At 39.8% G+C, this 19,191-nt stretch overlaps 1 protein-coding gene across 1 annotated transcript; it reads right to left on the reverse strand.

Annotated features, from left to right (window-relative positions):
- Positions 1–1,207: 1,207 nt before the first annotated feature.
- LINGO2 (leucine rich repeat and Ig domain containing 2) lies at positions 1,208–3,695 on the reverse strand. The gene has a single exon (XM_075558947.1). The coding sequence runs from the start codon at positions 3,683–3,685 to the stop codon at positions 1,865–1,867; it is 1,821 nt and encodes a 606-aa protein (XP_075415062.1). The 5' UTR covers positions 3,686–3,695; the 3' UTR covers positions 1,208–1,864.
- Positions 3,696–19,191: the final 15,496 nt, after the last annotated feature.

Here is a 19,191-nt window from a genome sequence, read left to right on the forward strand (position 1 = left end):
CTCCAAGCTTCAAATACTAAAACATCCTGGCTTCTTGAAAGTCCAGCCATATATCCGACACACCAAGTAGCAAACCCTAGCGGCTTTCTGCTCCAGTTTAGCTGCACAAAAGGAGGCTTATTTTCCACTCCCTTTCAAGATCAAAGTGTAGACAATTCCTACCTCGACTACTCGGTGAAAATATATTCTGTTCCATAAAATGCACTCCAGTTGCAATGGTGTCTTGGAGTATCTGAATATCTGCTTTTAAAGTTATTAACTCAACATTTAACTAAAGGAACTTTTGCCTCATTGGAATCAAATCCAAGGTGGTAAGGGCGAGACGTCATTAAAAAATTTTTTTTAACAGAAACATTTTGATTTTGAGTTGGCAATCATTAATACAGCTGAAATTGGGCACATATTTCTGGGCCAGAAGAGTAAAGAGTCAGTAAATTTTAACATAGGTATAGGACGATACTCTTTATTTTTCCTCGGGGGTGGGTGGGTTTCAAAACAAAACAGCAAGTGTTCTTAATACACCTTATTTTCCTCACTTCTTTAAAATAAGACCAATCCCTTTGTCTTCTTAAAATGGTTTTCAACACAGTACCCCAGATCAACTTGGTCGTGAATTACAGGGAAGCCTGAAGTTGCCCGTTGAAGGTAATACTGTGTGCACACTCTGAATAAACAACATCTGAGGAAAGGAGCATTTAGGTGTCTGTCTGATTAGCAGCACCTTGGCCTTGAAGCAGCCATCAGACTTTAAACAGATCCTTATTTGCGACACTGTCATGCTATGCATGGACCACCCTGGTTTGTGTTGACTTCTGAGTGGAGCATCTTATCCAGAGATCTTTAGAAAAGCTGGCTATTTGGACTTAGCCATGACGTGACTATTCCTACGTATTGTTCTAGAAAACCACTGTTGGCTGCTTACACATTGACAGTGGCTGCTGAAAATAAAACTAAGCTCTGGTTAAATGGAATCCTTTCATCAGGGACACCTACCTGTCATCTGAAAGGCCAACTACAACTGGTGGCTCCCCAAGGTCAGGAGAAAACAAGGGCGCTGTTACAGTACACTGGTCCAGTGTGATATCACAAGTATAAAAAATATTCCATTCTGTATCAAAACTAGGCACATGCCTTTATTTATCGTAACAGAAATGAACAGAGTTGAGCAGTTTTGCCTTGGGTCCTGTTGCTTGGTGCCCTACAGCCGACAATGCAGCTCTCAACATGTCTCCGCCGCTAACTCCAGGGATCTAGTCTGAGGGTAATCAGTACGGGAAGGAAGATGGACGCACACTTGGTGAGTAACTCAAAGCACAACCTCTCATTCATATTGCTTTAAAACATATACAGTATATATGTTTCAAAAGAAAAGGAAAGAATATATTGACTTCGTTGTGGTGCTGAGCCAACAATATGGGATGAGCAAGGCTTTAACAAATGATAATCATAGATACAAATTTTTTTTTCTGTAGAATATGTTTTAGACAAATGTGTCTTTAATATGTAAAGCCTACACTGTAGGTTGTTCTTTTTAAAACTTTTTTTTCTCGTTTTTGCAGTGGTAGAAAATGCTGAATAACTGTCCGTGAGTGTGAGTCTAAGGTTCAGGTTCATTACTGAGATCCCCAGAATGCCAATATTTGCGATGCAAACAAGTAGTATCCCGCTGTGTGACAGGCTCTGACACATGCCTTCCTGCCTCGAGGTGCAGCATGTCCAGAAGTCCCCCAGCTCCCGCGGACCCTGCTCTGTCACAGGGGCAGCTGCCAGAAGCCGCCTCTTGACGGATGGACGTTCCTACTGTGCCAGGAGGTCTCAGTGCTTACAAACAGCGGCACAGGGCGATCGTGGGGCTAATGGACGCTCAAATCATTTTCATGTTGAACCTCCTGGGTCCAGCCACCTCCCCTTCCACAACAGCACCATTGTTTTTGCGGGGCACATACTCAAGGTCAATGTTGTTTTTGTGCTTGCCTTTCCCTCGGCTCCACACAAACAGGAGGAGAAAACAAAACAGAACCACGCCCAGGAAGGTGAAACAGCCCATGGCTGTGGACACCAGTATTGTTTTAAGGTCCAGGGCGAAGGTGTTGGCGTTGGTGCCGTTGGCAATGGTGTCGTTGGAGTCGGTCATGTACATAGGGGTCCTGTTGGCGTACAGGAAGCGGTCTGAAGCAAAGCCCTTCACAGTCAGGGAGGTGGTGAAGGTGTCATTTCCAGCCGCGTTGCTCGCGATGCAAACATACACCCCGCTGTCTTGATCCTGGACGAAGCGGATCTCCAAGGCGCCGTCGCCCAGCACAGTGGCCCTTCCATTGGACTTGGCGGTGATGAACCGCCTCCGGGGCGTCACCCAGGCAATCACAGGCTGCGGGTCCCCGTCCGCGTTGCACGCCAGCTGCACGGTCTGCCCTTCCTCCACGAGCAGGTGATGCAGCTTCTTGTCCCGGATCTTGGGTTTTTTGCAGGTGAAGTAAAAAGAAAGGGCAGTGCTATGGAAATCCTTGAACGACCTCTCGCGGATGGTGTCTGGGCCGGCACACATGGGCTGCTGTCCGCCGAACTGCAGGGTGGGCTGACGCTGCAGGATCCAAAGGAGGCGGCAGTCACAGGCCAGTGGGTTGTTATTGATGCTCAGGACCTCCAAAGCCCTTGGGGAAGAGAACACATTCTCTTCCAAGGTTTCCAGCAGGTTCTGAGATACGTTGAGCACACGAAGGAAGCGCAGCCCTTGGAAGGAGTGAGCTTCAATGGTGCGGAGCTGGGCCCCCACGATATGAAGCTCCTGAAGGCGGATCAGATCAGAGAGCATGCCTGCCTCAATAGTGCTGATGGGATTGTAGGAGAGGTTAAGATGGGTCAGGTATATCAGATGCTTAAAGGCCAGGAAGGGAACCACGGACAGGTTGGTGTTGGTGATGGAGAGGGAGGTGAGGTTGAGGCCGTAGAGGCTATTGGCAGGCATCATGTCCAGTAAAGGCCAATAGTCGATCTCTAGGTGTTTCAGGTGGAAGAGTCTTTTAAAGGCATACGCAGGCATAGTGTTGATGTTGAGATGCTTCAGGTGCAGGCTGACGAGGCTGCGGAGGTGGGAGAGGGCTTCTGTGGGTACTGCCGTGAGGTTGCACTTCTCCAGGGTGAGCTCCTGCAAGCTCAGCAGCCCACTGAAGGCCCTGTGCGAGATGTAGACCAGATCATTGTCCCCCACTTCCAGCGACTTCAGGCTATGCAGGTCCTGGAACATGTAGTCCAGTAAAATGACGATCTTATTCTCGCTGATGTCAAGCTTCGTGAGGTTGGTCAACCCCGTGAACACTCCCAAAGGGACCAGCTTCAGGCGGTTGCCTTTCAGGCGGAGGGATCGCAGGTTAAAGAGATTGTTAAAAGCTCCCGGCTCCACGTTGGCAATGATGTTGTCACTCAAGTCTATCTCCTCCAGAAGCGGATACGATAGGAACTCCTCGGGGTTGACACTTTTCAGCCTGTTCTTGCTAAGGTCCAAAATTTTGGTCTCAATGGGAATGCCCTCGGGGATGGCGATCAACCGTCTCCTGTGGCAGCTAACAGATTTGTTCTGGGCGGAGCACTCGCAGCGAGCAGGGCAGCCAATGGTGGATCCCATGAAGACTAACATCACAGCCAGACCCAGGAATGGCTGCCAGCATGATATAGCCGTGTGAAGCATGACTTCACCTCTTTGTCTACACCTTGGTCACGGGCCTGCAGGAGAAGGGGCAAAAGAAAAGAGAGAGAGAGAGAAGTTGTATTAGGGCAAAGGAGGTGAGGGGACACAGATAGGCAGCTGCTATATTGGAAAGGGCGGCTCCGGAGCCTAACCCAGAGAACTGCCATTAACAGTGGCACAATGCTGGCAATTGCCTTCGCCTCTCTCTGTACTTCAGTTTTGTTGGGTGTAAAATGGGAACAACAGGGGTGATAACAGTAACAGCTTCTTAGAGTTGTCATGGCAACGTTACGATCTGACTATCGAAAGACTAGTATAGTGGCTGGCGCTGAGGGTGAAGCAGAAAAAAGCACACCATTCACAAAAGGCTTTACTCTGGAATCACATGAGAGAAACAGAGGTCAAGGTCTAAGACGGAAACCTGCCCTGCCTGATTCAGTGTCTGCCTCACTCCCGTTTGCCCTCTCCTCCTTTCTTCAAAAGCAAGCTATCAAAAGCCTCATTCATCACCAGGCACTTAGGTTCAAAGGGTTAACAAAGTTAATTCAAAGGAAAATGCTCAGATTGATTTCTCGCCACGCAGGAAACTTCCATTAAAAGAAACAAATCTGCAACATCGAGGTGCATTTTTTTCAGACTCCATGGAAAAGAATTTTGTTCCACGCAGGAGTTTCCTTATTAGGGGTAAACAAAAATGATCCTTAAACCCTTCTTTTACTGTTTACGTATTTCTTGCAGGTAAGGGACCGGCCGAATGAAATGATTGAGATGGGTGTGATAAAGATGCCTCTCTTAAAAAGAGTATGTGAACAGGTGTGAGAAAAGCTAGAACTTCAAGGGGGGGAAAAAGGTTTATAAAACAGTCACTACCTTTTCTATACCTTTATAATCAAATTCAACCTGTTTAAAGGAAATGAAATAGGTACCAAAGAAATTAGTGAGCCCTACATGTGGACTCAGAACTCCCTGCTCAACTGGATCAGAAGAGGTGGGTTGTTAAGGTGGACTACTTAATTTCAAGTCCTCAGGGGCCACTTCATTCTCAAACACCGTATTTTACTCAAGGTTAACTAATCCCAAATAATAATCTTGGTAAAAAGTTCTATGATAAACTTTAAACTTCACCCTTGACAAAATTGTAGCAAAGTTATAAGGGAACAGTTTTCTAATTACCATGAGTTTGCATATGTCTGCTTATCTCTAGAGCTATGTATATGTAAATTAATGTATCCACAGAAAATAGCAACTAGGATCAAACAAAGATGAAAGACAAGGAAACATTTCCACTCAATTCAGAAACAAATCAGATGCAGAAAGTGGTGGCCAAACTGATTAGGCAGAAACATTAAATAAGAATTATAGTTATTGAAAGAAGAAAAGTACCATTATTTACAAATCAAATATTGATGTCTTCCAGAAAAACCAAAGGAAATCCATTGAAAAATATTATGATGAGTAGGACATAAGAAAATCAACATTTTATAATATAAAAGAAATTATTTTTTGTGTTCCCAAAAGTAAACCATTAAAAAATTTTGGAAAAATTATTAAAGTCACAAAATCACTAAAAAATCAAATATCTGAGAGTAAACTTAATAGGAAATGTACTGAAATAATATGACAACTATTAAACATTACTGAGGAAGATGACAAAGAGTTAGACTGTACTTAGCTGAAAATATTCAAGAGTATAAAGATATTACATCTCTCTGAGTAAATATATATACTACAATGATATTTTGAACTCGAAACACTAATTCTGAAGTTAATTGGCAGCATATACGAGCCGTACCCAAATTAATTTTTTTTCAAAGCTATGTATTTAAATTGTTGTACAAAACACTATTATCACAAAATATCAAGTGTACTCTCCTTTAAACTGAATACATTTGTCAAATCGGAGATTCCACTTCTGGAATTATTTTTCAAAATCATCTGTCTGGATGGCTGACAGCATCTCCTGCGTTGTTTCATAAAATTTTTATTCATCTCTTCTACTTCGTTAAATCTCTGTCCTGTCATGTCCCTTTTCATTTGTGGAACCAAAAAAATCATACAGAGAGGGGTCAGATGAGTAAGGTGTGGGGAGCAAGAGAGGCGTGCTGCTTTTGGCCAAAAACTGGCACATAGATGGCTGCATGAACAGGTGCATTGTGATGGGGAGATCAGTCCCTCATCTGCCACAAATCAGGTCTTCTTTGTTACACACTATTAATCTCTCTTTTCAGAACCTCTAAATAGAAAGCTTGACTAACGGTCTGACTTGGTGGAACAAACTCCAAATGCACTAGAGTTGACATTATCATTTGCTCAGGATGTTGTTGGATGTCCAGAACAAGGTTTGTCATCAACTGACATTTCACCTTTTTTGAAATGAGAAAACCCCTTGTACAGTTGAGTTTTTCCCATAGTGCTGTCCTGCTGTGTTCAAAAGCACATGGTTTCTGTGGCATTTTTTCCCCGAGCAAGTAACACAATTTTATAGCCTTATGCTGTTTACTTAAATCAGCCATCACAAAAAACGAGGTTCAAGCAGAATGGCTTTTATGGAATAATTCACGGTGACCATGGAGAACCTCCCTAGGTGATGGCACTGGGTGCGCTAACTCAGTGTGAGTTGCTTGCTGCTCACCTAGTAGGAAAAATGTGCACAACAAAAGCTCCGCCCACTAGAGTTTTTTCCATTTTGGGGGGAGGTAACCCTTCATCCATGTAAGCACATGATAATAAATAAAAACATTTTTAAAAGACATGAAAACAAGCATACGTTCACATATTTTTACATAAAATGCAAAACTAATAAATATCATGCTTCTCACCCCCACATATACAGTTAATAAACAGAACAGAGAAGGAATTATATCTAAATATACTTTAAATGTCCTTATCTGTGAAAATTTAGAATTTTAATAGAATATATTTAAACTCATAATTCACAATGAAGGGTAAAAATATTGTGAAATAAATGATTCTTAATAAATAAGGAAAAGGGTACATGACAATAGAAAATTAGGCAATGATAAGAATACAAATTAAAAATGTAGTGTGTACAATGATGACAAACTTCACAATAAACAGAGAAATACAAGTTAAACACTAACGTAAATCAGGTTGAAAAAATTAAAAAAGTTGGTGCTCCAGATCAATAAGCATAGAAGGAAATGGGCATCCACATACTGACACTGGGAATAGGAACTGGTAAGCTCATTGAGGAGGTTATTGATATGATAAAATTGTAATATATCTAGGTTCATTAAAGGAGTTCTGGTGGTAAAGTGCTTGCCTGCTAACTGAGAGGTTAGTGGTTCAAACTCAACACAGGGAAACCTATGGGGGCAGTTCTGCATTCTAACTGTCCCAAAGGGTTGAGGTCAGAATTGACCTCATGGAAGATGCTTTGACCAAGGTTTTCCATTTATAGACATAAGTAATAAGCAAATAATTGAACAAATAAACAAATATTCTTGCTAAAGATTTGCTTGTAATATAGAACAACTGAAAACTGTAATTGTAGGAACATGCTTATGTAAATTGTCAGAGTCATACAATAAAATTCTGTGCTCTGATAAAATACAAGACCTAGATCTGTACTTATCAATATGGAAAATTAAATAATAATAATAATATACAATATATACACATGTATAAGTCGAGTTTTTCAGCATACCTTTAATGAAGTTTTGTGGTAAAATTAGGTGCCTTGGCTGATAATTTGGGTTGGCTTATACTCGAGTATATGTGGTATTTCTCTATATATTAAAAAATAAGTATATATATCCATGAGGATTTACTTTTATGTGTATATTCTTAAAGCACACAAACACACACACACAGTAAAGCAGGAATAAGAATCAATTCTATAGTAACAACAACATATGATGGAGTACCCACCCACCAAAAATGGAAAAAACTCCCCCGGCTGGAGTTTTTGGAGTACGCATTGTTCCTATTAGGTGAGCATCTAGTAACTTCCTCTGAGTTATTGCACCTGGCAAGGTTCTCTCTGGTCATTGTGAGTTTTTTTGTAAAAGCAGTTTCGCTTGAATGTTGTTTTTTGTGATGGCCTATTTAAGAGTACAGTGTGCGGCTGTAAAAATTGGTTTTCCTGCTTGGGAAAAATGACACAGACACTGTTGTGGTATTGAATACAGCTTTCAAGGACAGTGCTATGGGAAAATCTCAAGTGTGCAAGTGACTGTCTCATTTTCAAAAAGGTGAAATAGTGATTGATGACAAACCTCATTGTAGAAGTCTGTCAACTTCCTGAACTGATGAAAAAGCTGACAAAATTCATGCACTTGTGCTTGAAGACCACCGATGGACTATTTAAGAGATGGGGAAGTTATATAGACTACATAGCTATATAGAGAGCTTGGTTCAGCAAATTTCAACAGAAGATTAGAGAATGAGAAGGGTTGCTGAGACATTTGTTCTGTGGGTTCTGACCGACCAGGACAATGAGTGTCTACTGGAAACATGCTGCAGCGACACAGACTTTTTTTCCAAGGTCATTACTGTTGATGAGACCTGGTGCTCAGCCGATGATGACTCTGAAAGCAAACATCAATCAAGCCAGGAACAACACCATCATCACCTTGCCCCTCAAAAGCTCGTCAAGTGAAATCAGAGATCAAGATGATGCTCGTTTGTTTTTTTTTATGTGAGGGAGGTAGTGCATTTGAAGTTTGTTCCACCAGGTCAAACTGTTAGACAAGCTTTCTATTTAGAGGTGCTGAAAAGATCATGTAACAGTGTGCAACAAAGAAGGCCTGATTTGTGGCAGATTGGCCACTGTGTTGGCCACCACGACAATGCACCTGCTCATGCAGCCATCTCAGTGCGCCAGTTTTGGGCCCCAAACAGCATGCTTCTCTTGCCCCATGCACCTTACTCACCTGACCATTCTGTGCAACTTCTTTTTGTTTCTGAAAGTGAAGAGGGACATGAGAGGACAACTATTTGATTTCTTAGAAGAGGTGAAGAAAAAACGAGGGAGATACTGTCAGCCATCTACGCATATGCATTTGAACAAACTATTTCCAAGCGTGGAATCACAGATTTGACAAATGTATTAAGTGTAACGGAGAATACTTTATAGTCAATATGGTTATCTTGTAAAACAAATTTAAATACATAGCTTTAAGAAAAATTACGATAAAAAATTTTTATACCCCCTCTTATATGCTGTTACGTGATGTTGAGTTGGTTTGGCTTCATAGCAACCCCGTGTAGAACAGAACTAAATACAGCCCAGTTTTTTGCTATCCTCTTACTTGTTGCTATGTTTGAGCTCCTTGTATGTAGCCAATGTGTCAGTCCATCTCATGGAAGGCATACCTCTAGTTTACAGTCGACTCCAACAACAATGATGTCCCTTTCCAGGAATGGTTCCCTCTTGAGAATTTGTCTAAAGTGTGAGATGAAGGGAGCAATCTGACTCTACTTCTTCCAAAAACATTGTCTGTACTTCTAGTGCTCTCAGTATTCTTTGCCATCACCTTAATTCAAATGCATCAATTCTAATTCTTTCTGGTCTTGTGTAATCTTTTTCCAGTTTTCATATGCATTTGAGGCAATTGGAAATACCATGGCTTAGACCAAGCACACCTTTGTCGTCAAGTCACAGCTTGGCTATTTTACACATAAAAAGGTCTTGAGCAGCAGATTTGTGAAAAGCAATATGTTGCTTAATTTCTTGACTGCTGCTTTGCTGAGCACTGTCTTTTGAAGCAAAATCAAATCCATGACAATTTTTATCTTTCTCCATTTATTATGATATTGTTCGTTGCTCTAGTTATAAGGATTTTTGTTTTCTTTACAGTGAGTTGTAATGCATACTGAAGGCTTGATCTTCATCAACAAGTTCTTCAAGTTCTCCAGACGTTTAATGATTAAGGCTGTTCCATCAGCATATCACACGTTAATGAACCTCCTCCAAGTCTGACATCAAGTTCTTCTTCTTCATATAGTTCACTTTCTTATATTATTTGTAAGCATGCAGATTGAACAAAGATGGTTAAAATATAAAACTCTGACAGAAACCTTTTCTGATTTTCAATGATGCGGTATTCTCGTGTTCTGGTCAAATGATTACCTCTTGATCTATGTACAGGTGTGTACATCCACATACACACAATGATGAAACTGGAAGATTTGAAGCACACATAGGAAAATATTAATGATAGTAATGCTTTTGAAGTTGTGGAATTAAAGATACTTTTTATTTTCTCTATATAATTCTATATGTAATTTTTCCCTATAATATACTTGTATTACATTTATACTCAGAACAATAAGGGTATTTTGATTTTTTAGTTATTATGGCATTTAAAACCTGGATATGAATTTTGCATTAATGTTTAAGGAGGCTATTTCTTTAAACATAATGCACAGAGTAATTCATAGAAAATTATAATTTAGTTACAATGACCATCACTTCCCTCTTCTACATTCTTTATCCCAGAGAAGGTTGACTTATCTAGGTGGTAAGTAACATTTGTGACCATGTTTAAAGCATAAATTAGTGAGAGTCCAAAATGTATCAGTGACTTGGTGTGGTCCCAGAATAGTAAACTGCATTCATTTTAAGAGAGAACCTAACTGAGATTTTAAAACATGTACATCTTTGTAAACATCATCACAGCCATAAGGAATTTTTATCATTTGCCGTGCCTTATTCCATTTCCCCACTCTAACACTGGTTGCAGATAGCCAATGCCCTGCATTGTCACCATATGCTAGTATGTTTTTAAATAGAATTTTATATAAATAAAATTATATAGAATGCAGTATTTTATGTTAGCATCCTTTGCTTATAGTGTTTTTGAGGTTCAATCATATTGTTGCATATATTAGCAGTTAATTCTAATACATCTGAAGATTAACATTTACAGCATATATTCTATGACTACAATGAAATAAAACTATAGACTAAAAATGAAAAATGTAAGACATCTGGGAAATATCTGACTGACTGGAAATAAAGCACCTCAATTCAAATCACCCCATCCATCAAAGTCAAAATATTTTGACTAATGGATCATTTTAAATCACATCCAAATTTGTGAAATTTTAAATCACATCCAAATTTGTGAAATTCAACTCAGGCAATGAGTTGAGTGGCTCTCACTCGAGTGTGTTCAAGGTTACAATGAATACTTATGTATGGATGTTTGTAAATATGTTTAAATTTTCTTAAACAAATATCAGCAAATCTAGGAACACGATAACCTAGGCTATAGGTTAGCAATATGTGTAGTATAAGAAATGGATTCACCTTTCCCAAAGTGAATATATTCTCCTGCTCTGTGGCTTGTCTTACTTCCATTTTCTTGATGATATATTTTAAAGAGCAGAAGGTTTACAATTTTATTAAGCTCATTATAATGTCTTTTCATTTTAGGATTTATCCTGTTTGTGTTCTAAGAGATCTTTGCCTCTGCTGGAGTTGGAGTATCTTATTTTATACAATTTCTTCTACATTTTGCATGTAAGTCTGTGATCTATTTTGATTGAAGGATTATGTATAGTATGAGTATGAATAAAGATTTATGTTTTTCTTCTTTCATTGAGGTTTTTAGTTTTTCAGTGTGGGTTCTTGAGAAGACTTTTCTTTTCCCATTAAACTATTTTCCACCAATTTAAATTTAAGCAGTTCCAATGGTTTTTGCTGATATGTCACAACACAATTCTTTATTTAAGATTTTGTTGGAATTGATAATATTTGGCAAAAAATTCTATGTTCATGAGATTTCTTTTTCATTGATTTTTAGTTTTCTTGTAATGTGCTACTGCAGTTTTAGTATCAGGTTTGCAAGTCTCATAAAATCAGTTGGAAAGTATTTCCTTTTCTTCAATTTTCTAAAAGTATTATTGTTATAATAGCTGCCTTAAAAATTTAGAAGCATTTCCACTGAAGCCAACAGTCTAGAATTTTGCAATAGGAATATTTAATGTGCACATAAATTCTGGTTGTGGATGTTGGATGGGTCAGACTTCCTATTTCCTCTTGCATCAATTTCACTGGTTTGTGTCTTCAATCAATTTGCTCAGTCAATATCTGTCATCTATCAAGTTTATTTGCTTGGTGTAATCAAAAGTTATTCTTTTCATATCTGTGGGGCCTCTTGCTCCTCCCTTTATCTCTGATATTGGTAAGTCAATTTTCTTGGTCAGTTTAATTTTCTTAATAAGACCCTTTAGAATTTTGTCAAATTGGGGGATTTATCAAAGAACCAACTACTTCTTCTATTGATGGCCTCTATAGTGTATCTTTTATCATTGCTATTAATTTACCATTTTAATATTTAATTTCTTAATATTAAACATAACTAATTTTTTACTCTTCTTCTCCAGTACTTTTCAAAGTTTTTTACACTTTTCAAAATTATGAATATCCCCCAAACATTGCCTGAGTTGAATTTCACAAATTTGGATGTGATTTAAAATGATCCGTTAGTCAAAATCTTTTGACTTTGATGGATGGGGTGATTTGAATTGAGGTGCTTTATTTCCAGTCAGTCAGATATTTCCCAGATGTCTTACATTTTTTCATTTTTAGTCTATAGTTTTATTTCATTGTAGTCATAGAATATCTGCTGTAAATGTTAATCTTCAAATGTATTTAAATCTGTTTTAAGACCCTATGTTGTTGAGCAAACCATGCACATTTGAAATGGATATGTATGGGCAATTGTTTCATGTATTCATCCCAAACAGCCATTAGATTGGGATGGTTGTACTTTCCAGGACTTCCATAGCCTTAGTATTATTTTCTGTGTTAAAATATTTGACTATCTTGGTGCTCTTGGGTAAGTCTTAAACTGATAATCCTAAGGTTAGGGTTTCAAATCCACCAACTACTCTGCAGGAGAAAGTTGAGGGGATCCGCTACTGTAAAAATAATTTCCCAACCAAGCTCACCACCCATGAGGGAATTCTGACTCTTCAGACCCCTAGAAGACAGAACAGAACTACTGGGTGTCTGAGATATAACCTTTTAGGGGAGTATAAAGCCCATCTTTCTTCGGAGGAGGGTTAGTGGTTTCAAACTGCTGACTTAGTGGTTAGCAGTTCAAAGGATAGCCCATTACACTATCTCTGGATTGGGTCGCTATATGTGGGTATAAATGTGACTCTGTCTGTATCTCCTTTCAGTCCTATAGATTTTTCATCGATATATTTTGAGGCTGTGATGACAGTGTATGGTTTGTGTCTAGTGATATTTGTTGTCGTTGTCATTTTGAATTACTAGTATAGCCATTCTAGTTCTTAAGTTTAACATTTTCCCAGTGTATCATTTTCTATTCTTCTACTTTTAACCTATTTGTGTCTTTGTAGCTAAAAACCAAAAGGCATCTTTTATAAATAGCATGTCATTAATTCTTGCTTTTGATATTGCTTTTGCAATTTCCACATTATGATAACTTCTTAACCCATTTCAATCTAATAAGGTTATTGATATGATCTGTTCAGGCATTCCAGTCTGCGATTTGTTTTTTGTCAATCACTTTTTTCTTTTTTCCTTCTTTTGTTTTAATAATTTTTCCTTGTATTATATTTCAATTACTTTATTGATATCCTATCTGTATATTTTTAATGTTAGTTTTAAGGTTTTTTCTAGGTATTACAGCAGGCATCTTCTATTTATTTCAATCTATTTAGCATTAGAGTTAATATAGCATTACTACACATAAAATATAATAACCTTGCAACAGTATATTTCTCTTTAGAGCAACCCCTCTCTGCCCTCTGTATCTTTGATAGGGGGAGGTGTAGTGAGTTCCAAGCCAAGGGAATAGTATGTGTCATGTTACAGGAGCAACAGGGAGCATCCTGTGGGGGATTCAATGTCGTTCTGTACAGTTGGAACAAAGACTGTGGCAAGACATGGAAAGCAAAGATGCTGAGGAGGTAATTAGGAGAATGATTTACAAGGGGCTTGTAAACTGTGATAAGTGGTTTGCCCTTTATCCTTGGGGCAATGGCGAGCCATTAAAGTGTTTTATGCAAAGAAGTGATACAATCAGACTTGCATTTTGGAAAGATTAATCTGACAACAGCATGAAAAATAGATATGCAGCGAGAAGGTCTTGGAGCTGAAAACTCAGTTTGAAGGCTGCTGCATTAATTCAAGTCTGGAGTAACAGTGCTGTGGACCAAGGAGTAGGTTTGGGAAATGAACACATGTGAGAGGTGGTCCCAGGCAGAATAGACATATTTCAGTCAGATCGACTGCAGGGCTGGAGGAGGAGAGGCACAAACATTTTCCAGGACCTTAGCAACTGGATGGGACCTGATGTCATGCCTTGGGATGGGTATCTGAGGGGCAATAACAAGCTGAACACTAATAGCTCCCTCACCTATTTACAGTGCTGGGCCCAAACATGTGAGTTCTCTGTGGATTTCTTGAAATGATTCTGTTGTTATCTTCACATATTTTACAGCCTTCATTTGGCATCATATAGTTCATTATACAGATTCCACCCCTCCACCCCCCGCGATAAAAGCAAGGCTGGCAGAATCATGGTTAAAGTATCATGCTGCTTGTTGGGTCTAACTCAAGGACACAAAACAACCATAACAGGTTTAAAGGCAAACTTTTTTTATGTCTCTTACATTTTTTAGTTTATTTTGAATTAATAGTTATGAGTAAGTTGCTTCAAAAATTCCACTGGAAAGCACGCTCTTTCCTGGCAGAACTTTCCCAGTTTATGTCTCCCCAGTTAGTTAAGAAAATAACTGGTATTCTATTTTTTATTTATTTCAGAAAAGGTATAGGGAAGGATCTTTGGTTGCTTGGATTCATGAATCTAGTTCTTCGTATGTCTCCCAAGGAAATGACAGTAGCAGCAACTAAAAAAAAAAATAGAGTTCAACTAGGGTGAGTTGTGCCTAGGATTATTTTCTTCAAAAATTGCTAATTTTTGTTCCAATTAAATGGAAGGACTGTCAGAAACGAGGTGGAGAAGTACTCAGCAAGCAGCCTGGAGGCATGCACTCTTCAGACCGGGAATGCTGCTCTGGTTATACGCCTGTCCTCCAGCTCGGCAGAAGTAGATACTTTTGGATTGGGTCTCATCAGAGTTCCTTGATAGAGTCTGGAAACTGTGGAGGAAGGCTGTGCTTTATTATTCTCATCACAAGCAATTCTCAGTTTTAGTCAGAAGGGCAGACTGCTGACTCCATTTAGCTTTCACTGTTGGCCGAAGTCTTACAATCAAGCTTGCCCGTAATGTCCAACTGTGACCCAGGGTCGACAGGATGAACTTCATTTCATTAAGAATAAAGCAGGAAGCTGAAATCTAGAGGGAGCTGCCTAGGGCTTTTCCATTAATTTTGATCAAAAAGACTCCCAGGCATAATGATTTTTAAACTCAGAGGGTGGAGTTGGATAATTTCATACTTATACGTTGCCTAGGCTGGGTATTTCCTTCTCAGCTCAACCTAAACACAAACAGAATGTAAGAATGTAAGAAACACAAACAGAAACATCAGGGTGTGCTCGTAAACAAGCACCATGGAAGGAAATAAACAGTGGACATGTGAACTCTCACACACTTCCTCAAATTCTGGGTTGGACACAACTCTAAGGCACGGACAGACGGACAACACAGGCTTCTCATCATCTAACTGGGGACATCACGCAGAGTAAATAGAAAAATGAAAGGTGGTCTAAGTAATGCGCCCAACACAAATAAAAATTGTCATGGTGATTGTTTTTAGTGGACGATGACTTGGTTTGTTGGAACAAGATCTTTCAGCATAGAAGGAATTCCAAAGAAACGACCAGGATTTCCTTTGGATGTAGAGAAAGGTGGAGGAGGAAACTCTCACAAAGGTGCCCTCAGTGATGAGGAGAAATAGAGACTGGGAAGTAAAAAGGAAATGGAGAGTTTAAAACAACCATTACTTTAAAATTACACGTAAGAAAGGGAAGAGGTGATGATCATTGTAGGTTGTTTGAAAAGAAAGTTTAGAAGGGAAACAGCTGCTTTGATGGATGATAAGGTAATGATAAATTGCTTAGCCAAGAATTCAATGATTAATTTAGTTCTCTGGCAAGTGAACAAGGGCACAGAACAGTAAATGGATCGCACAGAAATCTCTTAAAACCTTCACATAATAATGATGGAATTTTTTTTCTAGTAAAGCTATTTCCCAAATGGAGACCAGGAGGTGATAGAGGGTGGTGAAGTAGGAAGAAAAGAGAGCAATGGATAAAATGAATAAAAGTGGTCAAAACTCAGATGGGGTTATAACTTCTAGGTGTCTAAAACTATAAATTCAGAAATATTGATCTGCGCCAAAATCAGACATCTGAAGAGGTGGGAAAGTTGTATAAAACATGTGAAAACTGAGAGAAATCAATGTCAGTGTGAAAAGTGTGAAGGTCTTTGAAGGACCCAAGCAGACTTGAGATTGAACCCCCCAAGTCCCAGCCCTGGCAGGAAAGGCTAGATTTGAACCCTCTTTAGAAACATAATTTCACCCTTGCATGATTTCTAATCATCTTTCAAAGTATTATTTTTCCCTCACTTTCTCCAAAGTCATTTTTGGTAAGGAACACATGGAAATTTTCTATATTAAGGCAAGATTCGGAGAGTATTCAAGATATTTGATATTATATAATAAAATTTTCTATAAATGATTTCAAATCTTGACTTACGGAGGTAGATAGACATTTACCCATCCTTTTAATTAGACATCTCTCAATTAACCATATGCAGATGATCAATTCTGCAAATCATCTGAATGTAGCATGTTGATCTCTAGGGTCTTCACTGTCGAGATTGTTAGATATCTTCAGTTATTATTTGGGCTGGATTTTTGCTGCACTGAATGGCTTGCTATGGCTCTTCTAGCCATGATCTTTCTAACTCCCACCAAATAACTGGGTGAGAATATGCAAATTGGGTGTATGGCACTTAGTTTTCCTGTCAAGTTGGCTGGGCCAGGATTTTCATGGTTTGGCAGTTGAGGTCTCCTTCATAATGTGACCTAAGATAATGTAACCATCCTTTGTCTGTTTGTCATTCTGTGGTGGCTTGTCTGTGGCTGTGATGCTGGAAGCTGAGTCACTGGTATTTCAAATGCCAGCAGGGCCACCCACAGGGAACAGGTTTCAGAGCAGCTTCCTGACTGAGAACAGACAAAGAAAAAAGGTAACTCTGCTGCCAAAGACCACCTCTTTAGAGTGCTGAAAAGAAAGGAGGCTGCTTTTAGGACTAAGATTCACAGCACATGGGATTTTCCATGGCCTCATAGGCATGTGAGGATACTGACCAAGTATCCAAAGTTGGACACTGACTAAAGAAGACCAAAGAAGAATCAATGAGTTTGAATTGTGGTGCTGGCAAAGAATATTGAAAGTACCATGGGCTGCCAATAGGACAAGCAAATCTGTCTCAGAAGAAGAACCATCGGAGTGGTCCTTGGAGGCAAGGCATTTCAGTGGAAAAGAGAGAGGCCTTCAATGAGATGGACTGCAGAGTGTCTGCACCAATTGCTCAAGCACCGAAACAAGTGTGTCAATGGCGCAGGACAGGGTAGTGTTTAGTTCTGTTGTGCATACGATCAGGACTGACTCGATAGCTACTAACAATAATCATAGCATACTGTAAACAACCCCATGATGGCATCTGCTGTGAGCAGCCAACTGGCTGAAAGAGGATGCGAGAAGTGCAGCCTCCTGACTCAAGTCACAGCCCTGAGGCAATCCAAACCACTTCCCTTGGGGGTGTGACCTACTCCCATTTAAATAGGGTCTGCGGGACGGCTTATCCTTGCTTGCTGGTTTGAATCCCAAATCTAGCTCTTTGACCCCCTGTTCTTTGGGCTCGAACCAATGGTCCACCACGTTGTCTGCCAACATTGGGAACCATCAGAGTCTGCCTCCTGACTTGCGAAACTCTGATTTATCTGCCTCTGCCTACACTTTCCCAGCTTCATCTTTCCGTATTCCAGTGTGTTAGCCCAGCAGCTATGCAAGTCAGGAAAAGCTTCCAGCATTAGATCTGACTCACAGACATGAATGGGACTGAATTCCCCAAGCAGCAGCAGAACCCTAAGGCCAAGGACCAGAGAGAGTCATGCCTGAGGGCACAGCTGCAAAGAGGTGCTGGGGACCAAAGAGCTGTGTCTTTAACATTGCTTTTCTGATCCTGAATTGCAACCTGCTAAATGTTCTAATAAATTCCATCATCATGAGCTTGTAGGTGCATTTTGTGTAGCTATTGCAATGGATTGATGGGATCCAGTAGAGATGCAGAGTGTTATGTAAAGAAAGGACAGCTGGTGTCAGAATAGGACAAAGAATGTTGGATCGCAGATAGAGGTGTATTGGACACTGCCTCAAAGTAATGGCCAATGACTGCTGCTGATGGTGATTCTCCTCCGCTCCTTATGATGCCCAAAGAGGTCGAACACAATCCCCACCCCATTCTCATAGTAGCTGAAGTAACTAATAAGAGCTACTATCAGCATGGGAATTATTTATTTATATGAATTAATGCAATTAACGTTTACATAACATGATGTTGGAAATCCACAGGGGCAGTTCGATCCTGGCCTATAGGGTCACTGTGTGTTCACATTGACTCAATGGCAGTGAGTTTGTTTGATACATTGACATAAAATGAGCATACAGCCAGTAAACTGAATTCAGATCAGCATTCTTTTTTCTCTAGCATTATTTCCTTATAATTTATTCATGAGAGTAAGGGGACCATGAAATCCTTACTTATCTAGTACTGTCACATTGTTGTTGTAGTGCCCCCAAGTAAGAGTCACCCTGTGTACACCAGAAGGAAACAATATCCCATCATGCACCAGCCTCACAATTGTTCTGTTTGAGCGCACTGCTGCAGCCACGGTGTCAATCCATCTGTTTGAGCATCTTCCTCTTTTTGCCTCTGATCCTCTACTCCACCTAGCATGATGGCTTTTTCCAGGGACTGACCTAATAACATGTCCCAAGTCCGCGAGACAGCATCTCATCATTCTCACTTCTAAAGAGCGCTCTGGCCGTACTGACTCTGAGAACAGATTCATTTGTTCTGGTAGTTCGCAGTAGAGTCAATATTCTTTACCAATACCATATTTCACATGTATTTATTTTCTTCTGATATTCCTGATTCATTATCCAGCTTCAGAGACATACGAGGTGATTAGAAAACCAGGGGAGTTCAGAGCACTCCCAGTGGAGCAGCACCTTCCTCTGGTCAGCCATGAATGAGCTAATCCCAGCATTTGTTCTGCAGTTCTCTCGGGAAGCAGTCATAGTAATCCACTGTATGACTGTGGCAACAGAAGAAGCTTGTCAAGGGTTCTGCACAATTATGATGAAGTATTTGCCTCTTGCCTTGAGGAGACTGAGGAAGCACCCTTCCTGCTAGCTGGGCCATTTTTCCCAAGGTGTTAGCCTTAAATAGGAGTCCTGGTGGTACAGTTTTTTCCACTTGTGCTGATAGCTTCAAGGTCAGCAGTTTGAAATCATCAGATGGCTC

The sequence above is a fragment of the Tenrec ecaudatus genome, chromosome 10 (genome assembly GCF_050624435.1).
Source record: "Tenrec ecaudatus isolate mTenEca1 chromosome 10, mTenEca1.hap1, whole genome shotgun sequence".
Classification (NCBI taxonomy): Eukaryota; Metazoa; Chordata; class Mammalia; order Afrosoricida; family Tenrecidae; genus Tenrec; species Tenrec ecaudatus.

Bases quoted from the DNA above. Each gene is read 5' to 3' on its own strand.
- LINGO2 (XM_075558947.1), bottom strand. From the start codon at position 3,685: ATGCTTCACACGGCTATATCATGCTGGCAGCCATTCCTGGGTCTGGCT.